The 17974-nt window shown below is 37.0% G+C and overlaps 1 protein-coding gene across 4 annotated transcripts in view; it reads right to left on the reverse strand.

The window, feature by feature from the left end:
• WWC3 (WWC family member 3) overlaps positions 1 to 17974 on the reverse strand; it is a 104671-nt gene that overhangs the window by 54886 nt on the left and 31811 nt on the right. For 3 of the 4 annotated variants that reach the window (XM_062601232.1, XM_062601226.1, XM_062601219.1), the window contains exons 1-4: positions 11262 to 11365; positions 6340 to 6543; positions 4486 to 4562; positions 1125 to 1204 (exon numbers count right to left, since the gene is read on the reverse strand). In XM_062601232.1, the coding sequence (XP_062457216.1) occupies positions 1125 to 1204; positions 4486 to 4562; positions 6340 to 6543; positions 11262 to 11277 (377 nt within the window). In that variant the 5' untranslated portion in view covers positions 11278 to 11365. Of the gene's footprint in view, positions 1 to 1124; positions 1205 to 4485; positions 4563 to 6339; positions 6544 to 11261; positions 11372 to 17974 lie in introns of those variants that run through there. The other variant, XM_062601240.1, reaches the window with a different exon arrangement.

A 17974-nucleotide genomic window follows, 5' to 3' on the forward strand; every position in this document is an offset into this window, starting at 1 on the left:
TATCTTCCTTTATCTGGTTTTCTTAATGTAATGCTATATTTAGTTAATTCAAAGTTGGAAAATAAAGCAAATAAAAAACTTAATTGCTCTGGAGTTCCTGGAATTTTGCCAGAATGCCTCTCAGGAAACAGCATGCCCGTGCTTTGTCGCATCAATGCAATAACGCTTCAAAATATTCTCAGAGATACTGTGCTTATCCTGCAACAGGCACTAGACAGGCAACAGCTCCAGCATCTTCAGGAAATGCCTGTGTTAGGCACTTTGTTTGCATGGATGCTAGAGAAACGGCCAAGATTTCTAGATACAGGGCCGCACATTCAAGCAAATGCAAGAGTTGTTGAACATATGGTTTAGCGTCCGAGCTTATTCGACAGTTCAAGAGCTCACAACAACCTACATCTACCTGCCATCCTTACTACCACCTGGCAACGTCTGCCTCTATCACACCGTGCTTCCAGTGTGGTCTATTATGTGTGTAGATGACTGTGCAGGGCATAGGTGGGAGTTTGGGCACCAGCTGTCTAGTAGCTCTGAGAGTAGCGGCAAGTTGCCCTGAGCTACCTTTTCTCCCAAGGAGGAGCCAGGAGTAACATCTACATGCAGTCTTTCTGCACACAGGCAATAAATCACAGAGTATCAGATCTACTGCACATGCAAAAACCAGCCACATGGTGCAGAAGCAGAAGGCCATGAGGTTAAAGGAGAAAGTGGTGCTGTGGTGTCCTGCTGCCTTCCCAGGAGAAATACTCTGCCCAGCCAGGAAGCCTAGGTACACAGAAACCTAGGTTCACAGAAGAATTACTTTACCGCAGGGCAGTTCCAGCTGTGCTCCAGATACTGGATATCTTCAGAAAAAAGTTTGGGAAATATTTTAAAAATTTTATTCTACATAATTTCCAGGCAGAGTAAATGGATCTATGGAATCATCATTCCAACTATGTCCAATCCTGCTTCTACCATTTCACACTGTTTTCAACTTGCAGCGCTATCACAGCTGGAGCTCTAAAGCAAAGCAATTAAAAGACGTTTCAACCTTTTTTTAAAAAAATATTTAACTAGGAAAGTCATTCCAAGAAGAATAAAGGAAAGAAAAAAAATCATCTTCCCACAAATCCTTAACTTACTCTTGCAGAGTTTCCACTCCTTTTTCCTTGTATTGGAGCTCTTGCTTCATCTGTGCCAGTTCTCGTTTTAGCCTAGAAAGCTAAATATAACAAAATAGTTTAAAGTAATAATATATAACAAACTTTCATTAAAAATACCATTCAAATACAAAACCTTAAATTAATTGGATTATTTTGAAAATTGTAAGTGATAATCTAAGTATTTTTTTCCTTTGCTTTAAAACTTGAGTTAAAATAACAAAACACTTTCTGTGATATCACAAGATCTAGTAAAAAAGAAATGGTCACATCATTCAGCTTTCAAAGATACTTTTGAAGTATCATGTTCTTCATCTGTTCTATTGCTTCTCTATCTCCAATAGCTTATGCTAACAGCTAGTAAACTTCAATCCATATGATTTTTCTTCTCCACTTGTAGCAGACAGACACCTCTCAACTGTCTTGCACTCTTCAGTCAGCTTAAAAAAAAAAGAATATTCAATACTGTTTTTCAATTTGGAAAAAATTAAATCACTGGCAATACAAATGGCTTCATTCCAGCCTGATTTCCTACATTTTTTTGTATTATCTATCCCTCCCTCTATTCCACCCCACTTAACCTTGAACGAACTAGTCAACATAAATCCAAAGTGACAAAAGAGCAATGTATGTTTGTATACAAATATATGTATGTATGTGTATATACAAATGTGTGTGTGTGTGTGTGTGTGTGTGTGTGTGTGTGTATGTATATGTGTATGTATATGTGTATGCATATTTGTGATTTTATGAAAACAGTCACCTGGATAGGTTAGGCATAGCTTTAAAACAGAACATTGAGCACTACGAATGCTCCGCAAAAAAACAGCTTCTTACTTTCTGAAAGTGATAGATAACCTGTAGATAACAGAGTAATCGAGGAGGAAAAAGGGACTAGAGTTGAACGGAGGAAACAAAGGTGTTGCAGTCTGGGGCTATGGGACATAAGGCATAACTGAGAGTCCCAAAATGGGATCTCGATGGATAATTTACTGTGGAAGTGGTAAATCAACACAGAAGACAAGGCTATGAGGGAATGGGAAACCAGGCTGCCTCAGCTGCACTGCCATTTCTAATTCTTCATATTATTACACTGTCACAAGTGTAAAGTAGAAATTAATCAATGCTGGTCACTTCAAATTACCCAAATGATTGTCCATGTCGTGATAAAAAAAGTCCTCCAGTTATTCACTGCAGTGGCCCCAAAATCCTGTCCATGTCCAGGGTAATTTTAAATATTAAGTTTCACTATCCTAAAATTCCCCTTTTAATTCAGTATTATTTTTTCTATATCTGTAACAGACTGTTGATGGCAAATTTATCTTTGCATTGCTGCTTTAGTTTTGTGAAATATGTGTTTCAGTCTGGTAATAAAAACAATTTATGCAGTCAGTGTGTATTGCCACAGCCGGAGGGGGCAAAGCAGGACGGGGGAAGAAAAGCGCTCTTTCCTCAAGCTAGCAGATTGAGGAATTCTCTAAAATTTACCCAGAACACACTCGACTCCACACATACACCAACAAATGACAAGAGAACTACTGCTGTTTCTGCCTCAGCCCTCCTCTCCACAAAAGACCAGGAAAAGAAATCCCTGGTGGTACCTGCAGCTGGGTGCCACAGGCTGGGATTAACTTGGTCAGCTTCCACCCTGACGGCGAGGGGCTTCACTCACAGCAGCTGACGGGCTCCAAACCCGGACAGCCGCAACCCGCCCCTTCCTCCCCTCTCCTCGGCACCCATCCCGCTGCCTGCTTCCTTACTCGCTCAGCTCCCGACATCAGCTAACATTTTGCAGCCCCGGAGTAAATCAAAAGTACTGTGAGCGATGTGTTCCTGATGGCTGAGGTGTACCTGCTGAACGGGGTATTTGGGCTAAAATGGCTATGCTGATTCCAGACAGTTCAAAGTACAAGCAGACCTCATGGACCCACAAAGCACCCAAAACCATCCAAGCACAGCAGGAAGCATGCAGAAACTACATAATCCCAGAAATTCCTATATTCTCACCAATTCTTTCAACACTCGCTAGAAGTGGTATAAAAAAATGCACCACTAGTATCAGGCACACAAACACTCTATATTATACATTTTGTTATTATTATCTGCAACAATTCACTGCACATGCACACATTCAGTTGAACAGGTTATCCTATGCACTTTGAGGATTATTTTGCTGAAAGACACAGGAACAGAGAGAAAGAGTGTTATAAATGAAGATGCTGTTTATTTTCTTTAAATATTATTTCAGTAAATAAGGTTTATTTTCTTGTTTAGAATATGCTGACGTTCATAGTATGTAAAACAAGCAAACACTAGTCAGCATGTAGTAAACATATACAGATAGAATAAATGCCTTTGAGGGGTGGAGAGCAGGATTTATTTTCAGAGGCACTCATGTGAAAAAGTGGTCACTACAACAAAAACAGAACACTACCCTGCAAAGATAAGTATTTTCATTTATTTTGCGATTTGAGTGCCTGGCATATTAACCCCCATCTTATCCATTAATAAAAAGAAACATGCAACTTAGAAATAGGTTATAGAGCTTAGCGCTATAAACTGCTTTTTATAGCTGTTGACAGCTACAACATCAACTGCTTATAAACAAACATGAAAACCTTTACTCTTTGCTAAAGCAGCATGTGACAAATGCAAGAAGTCAATTTTGTTTCTTTCTTCAGACAAAGAGTAACAAAAGCATGGCTCTAATCAAAAAAAATGATTTTATAAAAACAGCACTTTTATCACAGCTTCATTCTATATTTGTATTTAGAATTGCCTATCATTATAAGAATGCCTGCAGAGTTTTTTTGCATTCCCTATGGAACAGCTCTGGACTAGTTAAAAAGTGCTATTTGGCTAGTGCCTCTTCTGTATTGTTAACTGACTTCCAAAGGGCCAAGTCCAGAGCTCCAGCTACATCCATGAAACCCCACTGAAATGGGTAAATGGAAAAATATGAAGACAGTGGGATTAAACTGCAGTTAAACAAGAAAGAATTTGGCTGAAGAGTACTTACTACTTGTGGCAGTTTGCATAACGTAAGGAATTTTTGGAAACTGACTGAGTTTACCTCTCAGATATGCATGGCAAAAATCTTTACATTTGTAACATGGAAAAAGCATTACTTTGCAAGTCAAAGAAATGCAATAAATATAGACTCTTTTTAATGGAACAACAATTCAGAGTAGAAAAGCGGATTTTTTTAGTTTTTTTAGGTTTTTCTTTCAAAAATGCAGGCAACACCCAATGTAAATACTAAGGGAAAGTAAAAGCACACAGTCCCCCTCTATTCCCCCTCTGCAATTTATATTTTTACAAAATTTTTTTAAAAATTACTTACTCTGTCACGACGGCTGGCTATTTCTGCTTTAATCTGATATGGGTCATACTTGGTATTTGTTGAAAATCCAGAGAATGCTAAACAGATGGAAAAGAATATTTTATATTATTATTTTCTTCTTTAACACATTTGTTAAGATGTGGCACTATTTAACAGACCATTGCATTCATTCTTTGCACTATAAGTCACAGTTTTAAAATAATCCCCTATGCTGAAGTGCAACCGAAGAATTATCTTTGGTCTGCCTGAAAAAAAACTTTTGTCCTGAACAAAAAAATAGAAAGTGTATATAGCAGCACTACATACTGCTTAAAAGCAACTAGCTTTCATGAAAGGACAGTGGCATTTACTGACGCATGTAATTTGTGTAACTAACGATTGCTAATTGCGTTCTAAGTACATTGACACAATGGTATGAGAGGGACTAAAGTAACAAAACTATTGTCAGAACAAACTTCTGTCAGCCAAAGAGGAAAGTTGCCTCCTAAAGCCACAGTGTGGAGAACAGGCATTCAGATTAATCTCTGGCAAGTGATCTTTCAACACAGTGTATCTAGAGTCAGGCAACGATTTGAAGCTGTGCTATTGCAAGCAAAAACCTAGAAAGATGAAGTAAGGTCCTACATAAAGGCTAGGCTGGACAAGACCAACCATGACTTATTGAGAGAAAAGATTTGTCACTGAAAAATGCCTGATATGCAAGGAACTGGCCTGTGCTCTTAGCTCTACCATCCTGTGATAAAACTGATGCCTGCTTCTTTGAAATCCGTCTTCACGTCTGCACCTTGTGCAGCCTCCAGCTCTTAGAAGAGCACTGCAACGCCAAGGCCACATGAAGCATGCACAAACTTGACAAAATCAGTAGTCATGTCTGGACTAGTTCTCTAAATTCAGGATTTTCTAAGCTTCCCCCCCCACACACCAGTGCTGATCACAACTGAGTCACAAACTGCTTCATGGGCACCTCCCTGCCAACCCACAGTCGTTGAGCTCATCCCTCCTCCTACTCACAAACACACTACGCTGACTCAACGACGGCACCCACAAACAGAGGAGGAGGAAAACATTTTGTGCCCTTTTCGTTCTTTTAATGCAGTAGGTTGAAGTAAGTGGCATGGAGGGGTAAATACTGGCAATATGAGCACCTAACTTTGGCTCCTACTGCAGGTGCGATTAGATGACCAAAGAACCCCCCAAAAATGGAGAAGCATGCACAGAACACTGTAGAAGCTTATGGAAATCTCAGATAGAAAATACGAATATTCCCCAAGAAGATACTTCATTTTGTTACCATCTGACTAATCAGCTCAATTTTTTAAAGTACATGCCTATAACTTAAAACCAATATGAAGTATTTTTAACGTATCTGTAAAACTCTAAAATATTTTTGTACCCTAAAACAAGAGAAAGGTTTTATTTGAATGATTTTATGTTATCTACTTCTGTAAAGTAGATACATTGGCCAGGTATCTGCAGAAGGCCTCCCCTAAGCTGGCCCCAGTGGCCAGGGTGAAATAGTCTATAAATTTGGGAGTGCAGGTGGCTAGCCCAGCAACATTCAGTCTTTGTCTCGCCTTACATGAAGCAGCACTACCGCTGGCTCCGATATGGCTAGAGACGCTAGCTGGGATATTTTCTTAACGCTTAAACTGTTTAACACCAGAAAGGCGTATTTCTACTAGTGATGTCAGGAAACAGGAGACCAACAGCAGAAACAAAGGGTAGCACCTCACTTCTGGTTTCGAGTCTTCGAGGAGAGAAAAACAGGGCAACGAAAACACACTTCAAACTCTTTCCTATAGCACCTGCTGGGAGAGGCAGGCGAGAAAGGCAGGAAAACACCAGTAAACTCACAGCTGGCATAGGAACGGCTGTCATCCTCACACATTTTGTGCAATTGCTGATATTCTTCTTGGGCTAGTTCAAATCGCTGTTGCTTTATTTGGTAAATCTCTTTCTTGGCATTAAGTGCCTCCTGGGCAACTATTAAATACTCCTTTAGCATGCGTTCCTGTTCTCTTCTCCATTGCTCCCTTGGGTCCTCGATCTGTGTGAGCTCTGAGGAGAGAAGCATATAAAAAACTTGTAAGATATCTTATCCCACAAACTACAGATTATTGTGTTAAAGTCTGTTTTACACGTCTACATCACTGCTTAATAAATGAGTGACGTGCTCAAAAACTTTGATGTAATTCCTCTAAACTGGTGTGCCTAACACTGCAGCAATCAATATCACTACTGAACAAGCTTGGACAAGACTAGGGAGGATGTAAAGTGGAGGAATAGGGAAAGCCCTTCTAAATATAAAAGCATTTCTATTCTTTCTACAAACTAGAGTAAACCAAAAGAAAGTAATGTTTTGGCTCTACACTTCCCTAATAGGAAACCTGCACATTCTGAGCAACTATCTGAAAACTATGAAGCACGAAGGAGAGCAAGAAGTACCTTAATGCTTAAACCACAACTCTACAGATGGCAGGAACAACTTAAGATAGATAATACATACAACTTCACAAGCATAACACTGTGAAAGGTTAAGGGTGTTATCTCTAGACCCGCTTAACCAAGGAAAATGAATTTAGTCAACGTAAAAGTTAGCATTTCAACCTCAAATTCAGAAAAGCACAGCTTTCTTTTTTTCTTTTTTTTTCTTCTACCTTAAAAATTACTCTCTTGCTTTCCCTTTCAGTGTTTAGGACAGTTAGTATTCAAACACAAACCAAAAACAGGCTTCCAGTACAAAATCCTTCCTGCATACACCAATTTACAAAGCTATTATTTTAAAGCAATCTCTTTGGAGTTGCAAAAATATTGCAAGGAAACATGCATTAAAACCCTGAAAATTTGTGAGTTTATGTTTGCTATTTGTGGTGATCCTCAAGCTAGCAAATATGTTTTACACTTCCTGTAAAGTTTTGTATTTAAGCAAATGTTAATTCCTGATGGTTGTGGTTCTACCAGCACAAAGTCGCTGCAAATGCAACATTACTGTTGAAGTAGAGGCAGAACCTGTAGCACAGTCGGGAGGTAAACACCTAATCATTTTTACAAACCTTTTTTCTCAGAAGCAAGATGAAGCCAGTTATGTTTAATACTAACATCTTGCATTGCTAATTCAATATGCTAGTGTTTATAATGAAATAAGAAACTATAGAATATTGAGCCCAAGGAATTAAGTACTGCAATGGTGACAAGGTCATGTTAGCAGCTCTACCATTTGAGAACTCTTTGAAAAGTAGACATACAAAGAAAAACATTAAGTTCATCTATGAACAGCGCTTCCAGTAATTTGTGTATTATGTTCTTAATAAACTGTTCCCTCCATCGTTTTAATTCTTCCCTTCCCACAACCCCTCACACTGCAAGATCCTGAAGATCCTGCTGTGATTCTGTGATTTGTCCAGAATATTCCTGGTGCTCCAGAGTCTCGGGCTCCCAGCAGCACCTTCAGTCTCCAAAACATCTCGGCTCAGTGTCCCTGGGCCACCTCTGCAGCCCAGGACAGGATGTGCTGTGGCTTGTTTGCATCTCCATAAATGTTTACGGATCCAGTGCCTGCATACAGGCCAAACAGAAGAACAAACTGCTGAGTTCACACTGCAACCCCTCCTTAAGTGAGGGCGTTATAATTTGCTGCATCTGGCCAGCAGTCTTCCTGAAATCTGTGAGAGTTTTAATATTCCTGAAATGGCTGTTCTCCTACGGAAACCAGGCAGAAATTAATATATATTTATGAGACAGAAAAAGCACATCACACTAAGCGGCCCTTCACGAACAGAAAATCAGTGATTCTAATCTCAGTAATCATCCAAGGCTAAATATTATGTCAGATCACACATTAAGCCTCTGAGGCAGCAAAGTAAGGCATCACTTATCACATGATGCCTCAAGCTTTCTCAAAAGGTAGCAGCATTCTTTCAAGACAGAAAGCTTCTTTAGTACAGTAGTGATGTTTTCTTCTGTTTTATGAGCATGGTGGCTTCACTTTGCCCTGGATTTCTACACAAGTTTGCCATGTAACAACTGAAAATAAAGCCAGATTGGATTATAATTTCCTTATTTTCTTTATAATGAATTAAAAAAAAAGAAAAATCTTACAGTAATTCAAGAACGGCCCCAGACAAATGCAGAGAATATATTATTCCCCCACTGGGGAATGCCCAACTGGTTCAAGGAGACTTCAAAGGCTCTCAAGACTCTGAGGAGGAGGGAAAGGAATTCAGTGGCTGGCAGCCGCCAAAGGTTTTAAGCAATGGCTGGACAGGAGCCAAGAGCAGCTTAGTAAGGGTGTCAACAAAGTACAGCATTTGCAGGACAAGATGGAGATCAGGCGTGGAAGCACCATTGAGATTTACACAAGATTCTGTTCCTGAGGTGTTTCAATATGAATGGAAAGTTATAGGCTGGAAATTTTCTTAATTATTATCTTCTAGGTAAACAAACAAGGCAAGAGGCTCTTAAAAGTTGCAAGGGCAGAAAGCAGAGAGGAAGCACTAAGTGTGAGAGGTCCGTGATGAGCATAACTTCCAAAGGATCTCTTTGTATCATCTCTTGCCTTTTCTAACAGTCTTTCTTGAAATCAAGGCATTTCTAACTCTTCTGTCAATTAACATAGAGCTCCAACGCCGCATAAGGCATCTGAACTGGTCTGCCACTTCCCTATCACAATACGCACAATTATCCATCCATTAGTTCTCAATTCTAACCTAAGGTTAATGTGGTTTTTATTTGTACCTTGGACATTCACAGTTTAAAAACGGGCCATGTATTCTACTAATTGTTTGAACAATGATTACCCACCTATAATATCAACTCCTTCTTCCCACTGAATATATGCTTGTATATACAAGCACTGTATTAGCCTAAGGGTGACAAACTCTTTTGCTGTGACGGCTGAATTACCATTTAGGATAATATCTGTGGGCTGCGAGTAATTAGTTATCATGAAAGAGACAAATTTTGCAACCTTGTTAATTGCAGAACGAAGCCATTCACTCAGTTCAGCACTGCCCCTACAAAGCTTCCATCTCTTATTCATATATTACTTCTAATTAATTTCTAATAGCATTAGCTTTACTCTCCCAGACTTATTTCTATAAATCTTCTTCTGCTTCTTCCCATTTAGCATTTGGGAACTTCATTGCTCTGTGCAAGGACTCTCTTCAGCAGTTTAGCTCTCAACTGCATAGAAAAAAAATGTAAGCCAGATCTGACATGCCTACAATGATTAATATCCTTCCTGTAAGTTTGAACTTGATGTCTGTGGTAAAACAGCTAATAACGAAGTTTAAAAAGCAACAAGAAGAGATTTCTTTAGCATGGAATTGTGATTGTTATTTATATCAAAGGATGGCTATTGATAGGATGCTTCATTAGCCCTTTTAGTCAGAGCAATGCAATGAGAGCTCACGTTCTGTCCATTATCTAGGAACCCTAAAGCCTTTTTCGAAGTTAGAAAAATTTTAAAAAGTAAAAAACAAACAAACCAAAAATCAAAGGAGTTGCCAATGTCCTGATTTTTTATAAGTTCATTCATGCACACATGGATATATATGTATGCACTACACTACCTTACTCTGATGTAAAACTTTTTTTTTATTAAATCAGCATTCACTAAAGAATTCCTACTAGTTTAAATGACAATAATTAAATAACCATTTTCTAAACAGAATTATTGTAAGTATTACCTAAAAATCTATATTTATTGCCTTTCTATTGTCTAGGCTATCCATCTTGCAATCAGTGTATTAACAGCTCTTTAACAAAGATCACTAATTAAATAATAAACCTTAACTTCCAAACAAAAAAGTGCCTCTGTGGGTCAAACAATACAATAGGAATGTTTGTTTGTTTGTTTTAATAAATAATAGTGAAACCACAATACATAAGTCATTCCAATGATGGCAGGAAGCCAAAACTATTTCTACACTTTTATTTTTTAATTGACTAGATTTTAAGTAGATAGCACTGAAGTTGTTTTTGCAGATTATACTATTTGCCACTGTTGTGATAGCTCACATAACTACTTTCTTCTTTTCTCCCTCCCAGCTAACTGCCAATTCCCACAATATTGAAAACATTCACTTGTTAGTGATAAGAAGCCTAACGATGGCAACACAACAGTAACAGCAACAGTAGTACAAAGCTGTAAAGATAAAACATGCTACTTTAAAAGTAGAACTGGCAGATGTGCCAGACTTTGGAGATACCAAGCTCAGCAATTGTCCAAAGGGGAAAATACTAAAAACCTTTCCTTCTTGGTTTCCAAAAGGGTCATCCGCTGGTCTTTTTACTTTACTTTGTACTATATGAAAGCACAAAGGATGCAATGTTTAAGAGAGACTATTGTATTTCTTATTTAATTTATAGCGCTTTTAATTTAAAATCAACATTTCTCCCAGAATGTATTTTGTTTTCAAGATATATGAGTAAACTATGGATCACTGGAAAGGAAGGAAATAGAAGAGTGTAGTATAAAAATCTTATCATTTGATGAATGACAAAAAGCAGTAACAAAATTATTGATATTCCACTGGATGACTTAACAAAAGAATAATGACTTTATACACTGTATCTCATAGCTTTTAAAATTCTTTAGAACGAGAGGAAGGGTATTGTCCGCATTTGAAAGATAAGAAAAAAGATCCTGGAAGAAATGACTGGCAAACATTATCTCACTGTAATATGAAGTTCATAAATGTTATCAGAAACAAAGTTAGTGTTTCAATAAACAACAGCTTGCTAGTATTCCTAAAACTAATCATGTATCTACTCACGATTTATGTGGTCCATGTAATAAACTCCAATTTGCTGATCGTAAACAGTTTCCCATCCTAAAGGAAGCTCATCACCCACACAGTCAGCAAATGTCAATGGCTTTGTAATCCTGTAAAAATAAAAATAATGAAAATAAATACAAAAGGAGCACAGTTTACAGTGCAGTAAATGTATAAAATGTACCTCTGTGATTTAATCATAAAAAAAGCTATGCTGCTTAGGAATGTGCTAATTATTGCAAAGACACAGTTTCAAAATAGAATTTCATTTAAGTATGCTGATAGATACTCCCCAAACAGGTAAGACAAGCTTCTTCCTTCAAGTTTTTATGCTTAACAATTTAATTATGATGGCATGCAGTCCTGCCAGTTCTTTTGCAAAGAACTCAGAAGTGAAGCTGGAGTTCAGCACTGCTCACAATTACTAGATGCTTTACAGGTTTTAACTTCTTCACGGTGTTAAAAATGTCTAACTGTTTGTTCCTACAAACACAAACATAAAAATAGTACTGTATAATAGATTTCTCCTCTTTTCAATTACACATTTCTGACTATTAATAATATGCTGTCAGTGCAGACCCATTCAAATTACTTTCTCTCCTCTAAAAAAGAAGGGAGATAAAACCAAAGGTGTCTACAGAATTCTGAACTCCATCAGAGCAGAAACAGTAACTAACAAATATATTAACTAGAAGCACAAAATATCTTGCTGAGCAAATTCTATCACCAATGGCAACAGAAATCCACAACAGCAATTTTAACATTTAGAGGAATACTGGAAATACTGGCTTATAAATTCGACAGACAGACTCTACACTGAAATTGTTCTGAAACATCAAGGTAGAGGGAAAACTAGAAAGAGTGTTTTAAATAAAAAATTCCCAATATTTCAGTTGAATCATGTCTACTTCCCAAAGCATCATTTCAGTTGTCACTTAAATCTCTAAAATAATGTAATTCTCTAAAAGCAACTAAAGAAGTCCTTTTCAGAAAAGTTATTAATATAATCATTTCAATTTTAACTGGGTTATTATACACTTCCAGCATTTATTTGTTATCTAAAATGATGATAGCTTTTCAAAGATTAAATATGTGCATTAATTTATAGATAGACTTTAATTGAGCATAATTTGAATATCATATAACAGGATTGGCATAGGATGAAGTTCTGTTCACATACTCTAACATCCAATTAAGGTTTTCTACAGAGAGAATTTGGGTTATCCCTTTAAATACATTTGGGAATATAGAGATCATAGGAACTCCTATTTTCATCTCATAACATCAGTATAAATCAATAACTTTGTTCGAACAATAATGTGTCCTCCTCCTGCCCCAAAATAAAACCAACTGCAAGAATACAACTGTAAAAACTTTAAGTGATGGAACTACTATTATGACAGTATTCTAGCTATTTCAAGAGTCCATTAAGCATTCAAAACATGTATCATTATCTGTTTACCTTAATGTTTTATAGTTCCAATCACTGGACTTTTTAAACATCTACAACTAGATTTAAAAGCCTTGATCCATCAGATATGTTTTTGGATAAAACTACTCAGTTACCACCTATCATGTTTTTAAAGAACTGCTAGACTGCTCATTGGCTCTGAATCTTAAACTGTTCTTCTGAATCCTACTTACCGTTCCTAATTTTTCAACAGATTTTACTGTATTCATGCTCACACATTGAAGAAAAGACAGAAAAATTGTGGTCCATGAAGTTATGTACATGTTTTTAATGCTTATTTTCATAGTATACAGAATATGTACACTTAAACAAAAGAATAACACCACCACCACCACCACAGCTTCACACACGTACTGTTCCTTTTTTCATCAGTCGTGTAGAAGACCACTCTAGCAACAGTACATATGCTAAAAAGAAAATGTACTCCTCTAAATGAGCATTTCTGTCACTAACAAAAAGCATGAAACTTCAAACAGTAGAAACAGAAAAAATGCATTTATCTGCCTTCTAAAACTAATTTAGTATTCTTCAGATTTGAGTGTTCATTAAAGCTAGCTTTAGTAAACAATTTGTCTTCACTATCTTATACCCCTGCAATATTTTCAACTGCTTTGCACAATAACCAAGCAGTGTACAATGAGAACAACTGTTTTCTTTTACTGTTAATAAGATATAAAAATTAATCTCAGTTTCTTGAAAGAAAATGTTTGTTTTCTGAATAGGCTGCAGCTATAATCCATACGTATCTCTCATTAAAATTATGATAACACTACTCCAATTAAAGGTGACTACCGTTCTTCTATCAGAAGGGAAAGATGGTAAGAAAACTCACGAATTTTAGGATCTATGAAGAAAAAGTTATTTAGATGAAATAATGAGCCTAGTTATACTATGCTACAGATTCTTAAAACATTCATAAGCAGTTTAATAAAATGAAGATGTAAATGAATCTATGCAATATAAAGTCTTCCATTACTGACAAATACGTATTTTATTTCATGCAGAACTAGTCATATAAACCAGAAGCTGCTGTATTCAGGAAAGAAATTGTTACTATGGATTGACATATGCATTCTTTTGGGAATCCGTCTAGTAGTTTGGTGGACCAAATATTGCCAAAATAGTTCTGATCTCCCTGGAATTCAGTCAAAATATCAAAATATTAAAAATACAATGCACAGCTTTTTTTTAAACTCAGATGGTTTTGTTCCGAAGATATCATGTTTACAATTTCTCAAAGCAGTCTAGACATTGGTTCTTAAATTACCACACTATAGACAAGATTTTCTTTGGAATGAGTTATGAGACATGCTTGCCTGTTATACAAACACGCCCGCACCCTTTACTCATAAATAAAACCTACAGGCGATGCTCTAACCTTTCATGCTACAAGAACCGTAATTCAACATCCTCCGTGATCCCCCCACTGCTCAAGCTTCCAGAAGTCAAAGCTCATTTTCTAGAAAAGGGAGACTGAAGAAAGTCAACGCATCTGGCGTAACAGGTTTTCATTCTGATTTTATAACGCATAGGTGAGCAGTATGATTAATGGTTTTAAAGGAAAATCTTGATAGAAAAAAACATAAAAAGCTTTCTTTCAGACATTCAGGTTTGTCATTTTAAACTATATTCGAAGTTGCTCCAATTTGGATTTCTTTCAGACAGAGCATAAGGTTGCACTGAAGACTCCCAATTTACATATTTACATCTATGTAACCTGATGGTTCTTCAGTAAACTGAGCTAAAATAAAGCACAGCTTAAAATCAGAATTAAAAGTTTCTCCCTATGTTTCTTGTTTAACCAGTACAACTCTGAACACAGTATTTTTTTGTCCAGTTAGGGAAACTAGAGGTTTCCAAAATAATAAAAAAAATATATAACAGATGGAGATATGGATATTGGAGGTCAGCCACAAACTACAGCACTAGACTATTGAAATTATGTATCTCCTGAAAGTACCACTTTCCCTTCTACTTTTTTTAAATTAGCTTAAACTTTTTAAAATAGGACAGCTCTTTTTTTCTGCTTCTATATAAGGAATTGCACAAGGTGCAAGTACATCTGTGAAAACATTTCAAAGCATTAAAATAAAGAAAGGCCAGAACAGAATCAAAATACTGCCATCTTTTATTGCAAGAAAAGCTAAACAAGCCTGCCTTGAACTTCTCTCCCACCTATTCCCAGTAGTAAAGAAAAAGAAAAGGCATTTTATCTGTCACCAGGGATTGTCTCCTCATCTCGACATGATATATGTTAGACATTCAAAAGAGGATTCTGCATGTCTAACTAGAAACACAATTCCTGTGAGACCAATTTTTAACATTAACTGGTTGTGGTCACTGGACCTACAGCCCATACGTAAGTGATAGTTGTCCAGGGTGGCTATTTTCACATAATATCCAAGCGCCTACCATAACTTCAGATTAACCAGTTAGCTGATTCTTCATTACCTTTTAAACATTTATCCTCTTCAAAAATAATTGTTCTCCATTCGTTAAGACACCCATTCTCTTGTGACTTTGAAAACCTTCAAAAATACCAAAATGCACAGAAAGCTTCTATAACCAAAATCCTGTAAACTAAGCCAAGAAAAAAAATCTTTGAGCACTGCCATGCTCTTTGGATCTGTCATCTCCAGCTCTACCCAAATTAAATGTTTTCATTAAAAAGAAGTCTGGTATTCGCATGCAGTAAAACAGGTCATATTTCTGAAAAACTAGTTTTATTAATATTTTCTGTATCAAGTATTAAACTACAAAATAAAAATGAGTAATTAAGAGTAACAGTTTGACTGAGTAAGAGATGATTTTTCTCATTTGCCTCTACTTACTTCATATCTTTAATTTGTTACAAAGGCCCAGGAGGCTTTCCTGCAGGGTGCTTCCAAAATACATTACCAGACCTTTCTGAATATAAAACAGCTACAGAAATTTCTTGAAGGTATCAGTTCATGGTGGAGAGTAGGCAGGAAGGGGAGAGAGGGCAAAGGGAGATTACTAGATACGCTTTTAGATAAATTACTGCAAAACTATTTTCAGCTTTTCTGTTGATAAAACCTAATTTTAACTCAAAAAAAAAGAAAAGAAAAGAAAAGGCTCAACCTTTACATAGTAAGAAAACACTTCTGAGTTCAGAACACGATGTGCTTCATGTCTCTGACTCTCCAAAATGCAGTCTGGTTGCTAGTCTGGGGCAGCAATTTCTTTGTGATGTATTTTCAAAAACTGAACTGGATCGCTAACAACACAAGGCACCAAAAATATTCAATAAGATCCTGAAATCTTTAGGGCTAACTGAGCAAAAATTCCCCAAGGAGAAACTAAATTATGAGAAACAGAAGCTGTTTTTGTGTGATCTTGAGCAGGAAATGAAAAAGGTGTTTCCAAGGTAAAAACTCTGCAGAAAACTAGCTGTCACATCGTAGACAATATCTAAGAGGACTAAATTACATCCACTGTCACCTCTTATCTTCTGAAGTAGCCCATGATTAAGAGGAGAGTATTAACCACAAGGGCTACAGCTTACCTACAGAAGATGAAAATGTGCCAGCAAGTTCTGAAGAAAAGCAGTAATTTGTATGGAAGAGAGAGGGGAAGACGGAAGAAGAGCAACTGTCAACAGTTCTTTTAGTTTCGTTCCTATTTTGGGATGGGAACAACAGCAAAGGCAGAACATGTCTAATAAAGGTCACTTTTCAACAAACCACCAGAAGAAGAATTCACTTAGCCCGATCTCAGTTTGATGAGCAGTCTAGAGGGCTAGATGTTTTTGCCTGACAAATGTGAAATACAGGCTAGGAAACGGTATTAACTCATGCTATATATCTGAAATAAGCTATGCAATTTAAAAACAAGTAACAGTAATCCTAGTAAATAATTACACTTTCCAACAGATCTAGCAATAACCTATTCAAAGTAACATAAAAATATACTGAACATATTGTTGAAGAGTCACAAGACAGGAAAGAGAGCAGGCAAAATGAAGAATCAAGCACATATTTAGAGGCTTTTTGCCAGACATTTTTTTCTTACCTCCTTTCAAACATGCACTTAAACTACAGCTGTTGCCATAAATGTTAACTTACCCCTCGTCTAGCATTTTAGCTCTTATCTCACCCTTCCCCACAACAAATTAAAAACTCTGAAAAGGAATGGAAGACAATTTATTTTGTTGTTTCACAAGGGATGTTCACAAGAAAAACTGTTTACAGCTAGGGTTTTTTTTTGTTTGTTTGTTTGTTTGTTTGGGTTTTTTTGTTATAGCTGGTGGTGGTTTGCTTTGTATTTAAAAGCTGCACTCCTCTCTTGAAGGCACCTAACTGACCTTTACAGCTCCAGCACCTCAGCAATACACTCCCAGGCCTGCAAGGACTTCTTCGAAGATGCAAAGCCTGTTGCCCCTCAACTATTCAGCATCTTGCAGCCCAAATCTCCCCCCAGCTCCTCCCAGCCCACTTGTGCAAAGGGAGCACAAAAGTCCCTGTCTCCTAGCAGGAGAGTAACAAATCAGGTGTATGCCCCACTGGTCTTGAAGCAAAGGGTTTTCTCAACAGCTCCAAAAAATAGCCATTTATCACAGGCACATGTGCACATGCACAAAGACAGAATTGGGTAGCACATACAGCCCAATATAAACTGTCTGTAACAAAGTCAAAATAAACTCTGAATCTTGTATTACTGCACTCTGAAACATACTAGTTTTTCCTCATTGTCCACCTTGTCTAATGGCCTTCACTCTTCAAAAATATTTTAGATGAAGTAACACATCCAAACCATAAACTGCATCTGCAAACTACACACTGACTGCTTAGTCAAAAGTACAATCAAACTTACAAAAAATATGTATATTTTCAAGATAAAAATCCTTTAAAACTTCTTTTCTAAATTCAAATGATACATCTTCCTATTCCATATAATTTAGCCTCCAGCTCTGAACAGAATAACTTAGTGAACATCTACACAATCCTGCATTAAAATAAATCCGCAACAGCATATGGCCATATGGGAACTTCCACAAACGAGATTTTGTGCTCAAGACAAAGACCAGAAGAGGATAACATGTTCAAATTCATCACTGGGACGTATTTCCCCTAGAAATACAGTATTACCTTACAGAGAAGAAACAACAGTACCAGTTCTTCTAAAAGGTTGTCATTTGAGACCACAGTACATTTTGCAGTCATGCAATGTGTATGACTGCAGCAAAAACAATAGCAAACAAGCACATGAAATGCAGTGTACC

The sequence above is a fragment of the Rhea pennata genome, chromosome 1 (genome assembly GCF_028389875.1).
Source record: "Rhea pennata isolate bPtePen1 chromosome 1, bPtePen1.pri, whole genome shotgun sequence".
Classification (NCBI taxonomy): Eukaryota; Metazoa; Chordata; class Aves; order Rheiformes; family Rheidae; genus Rhea; species Rhea pennata.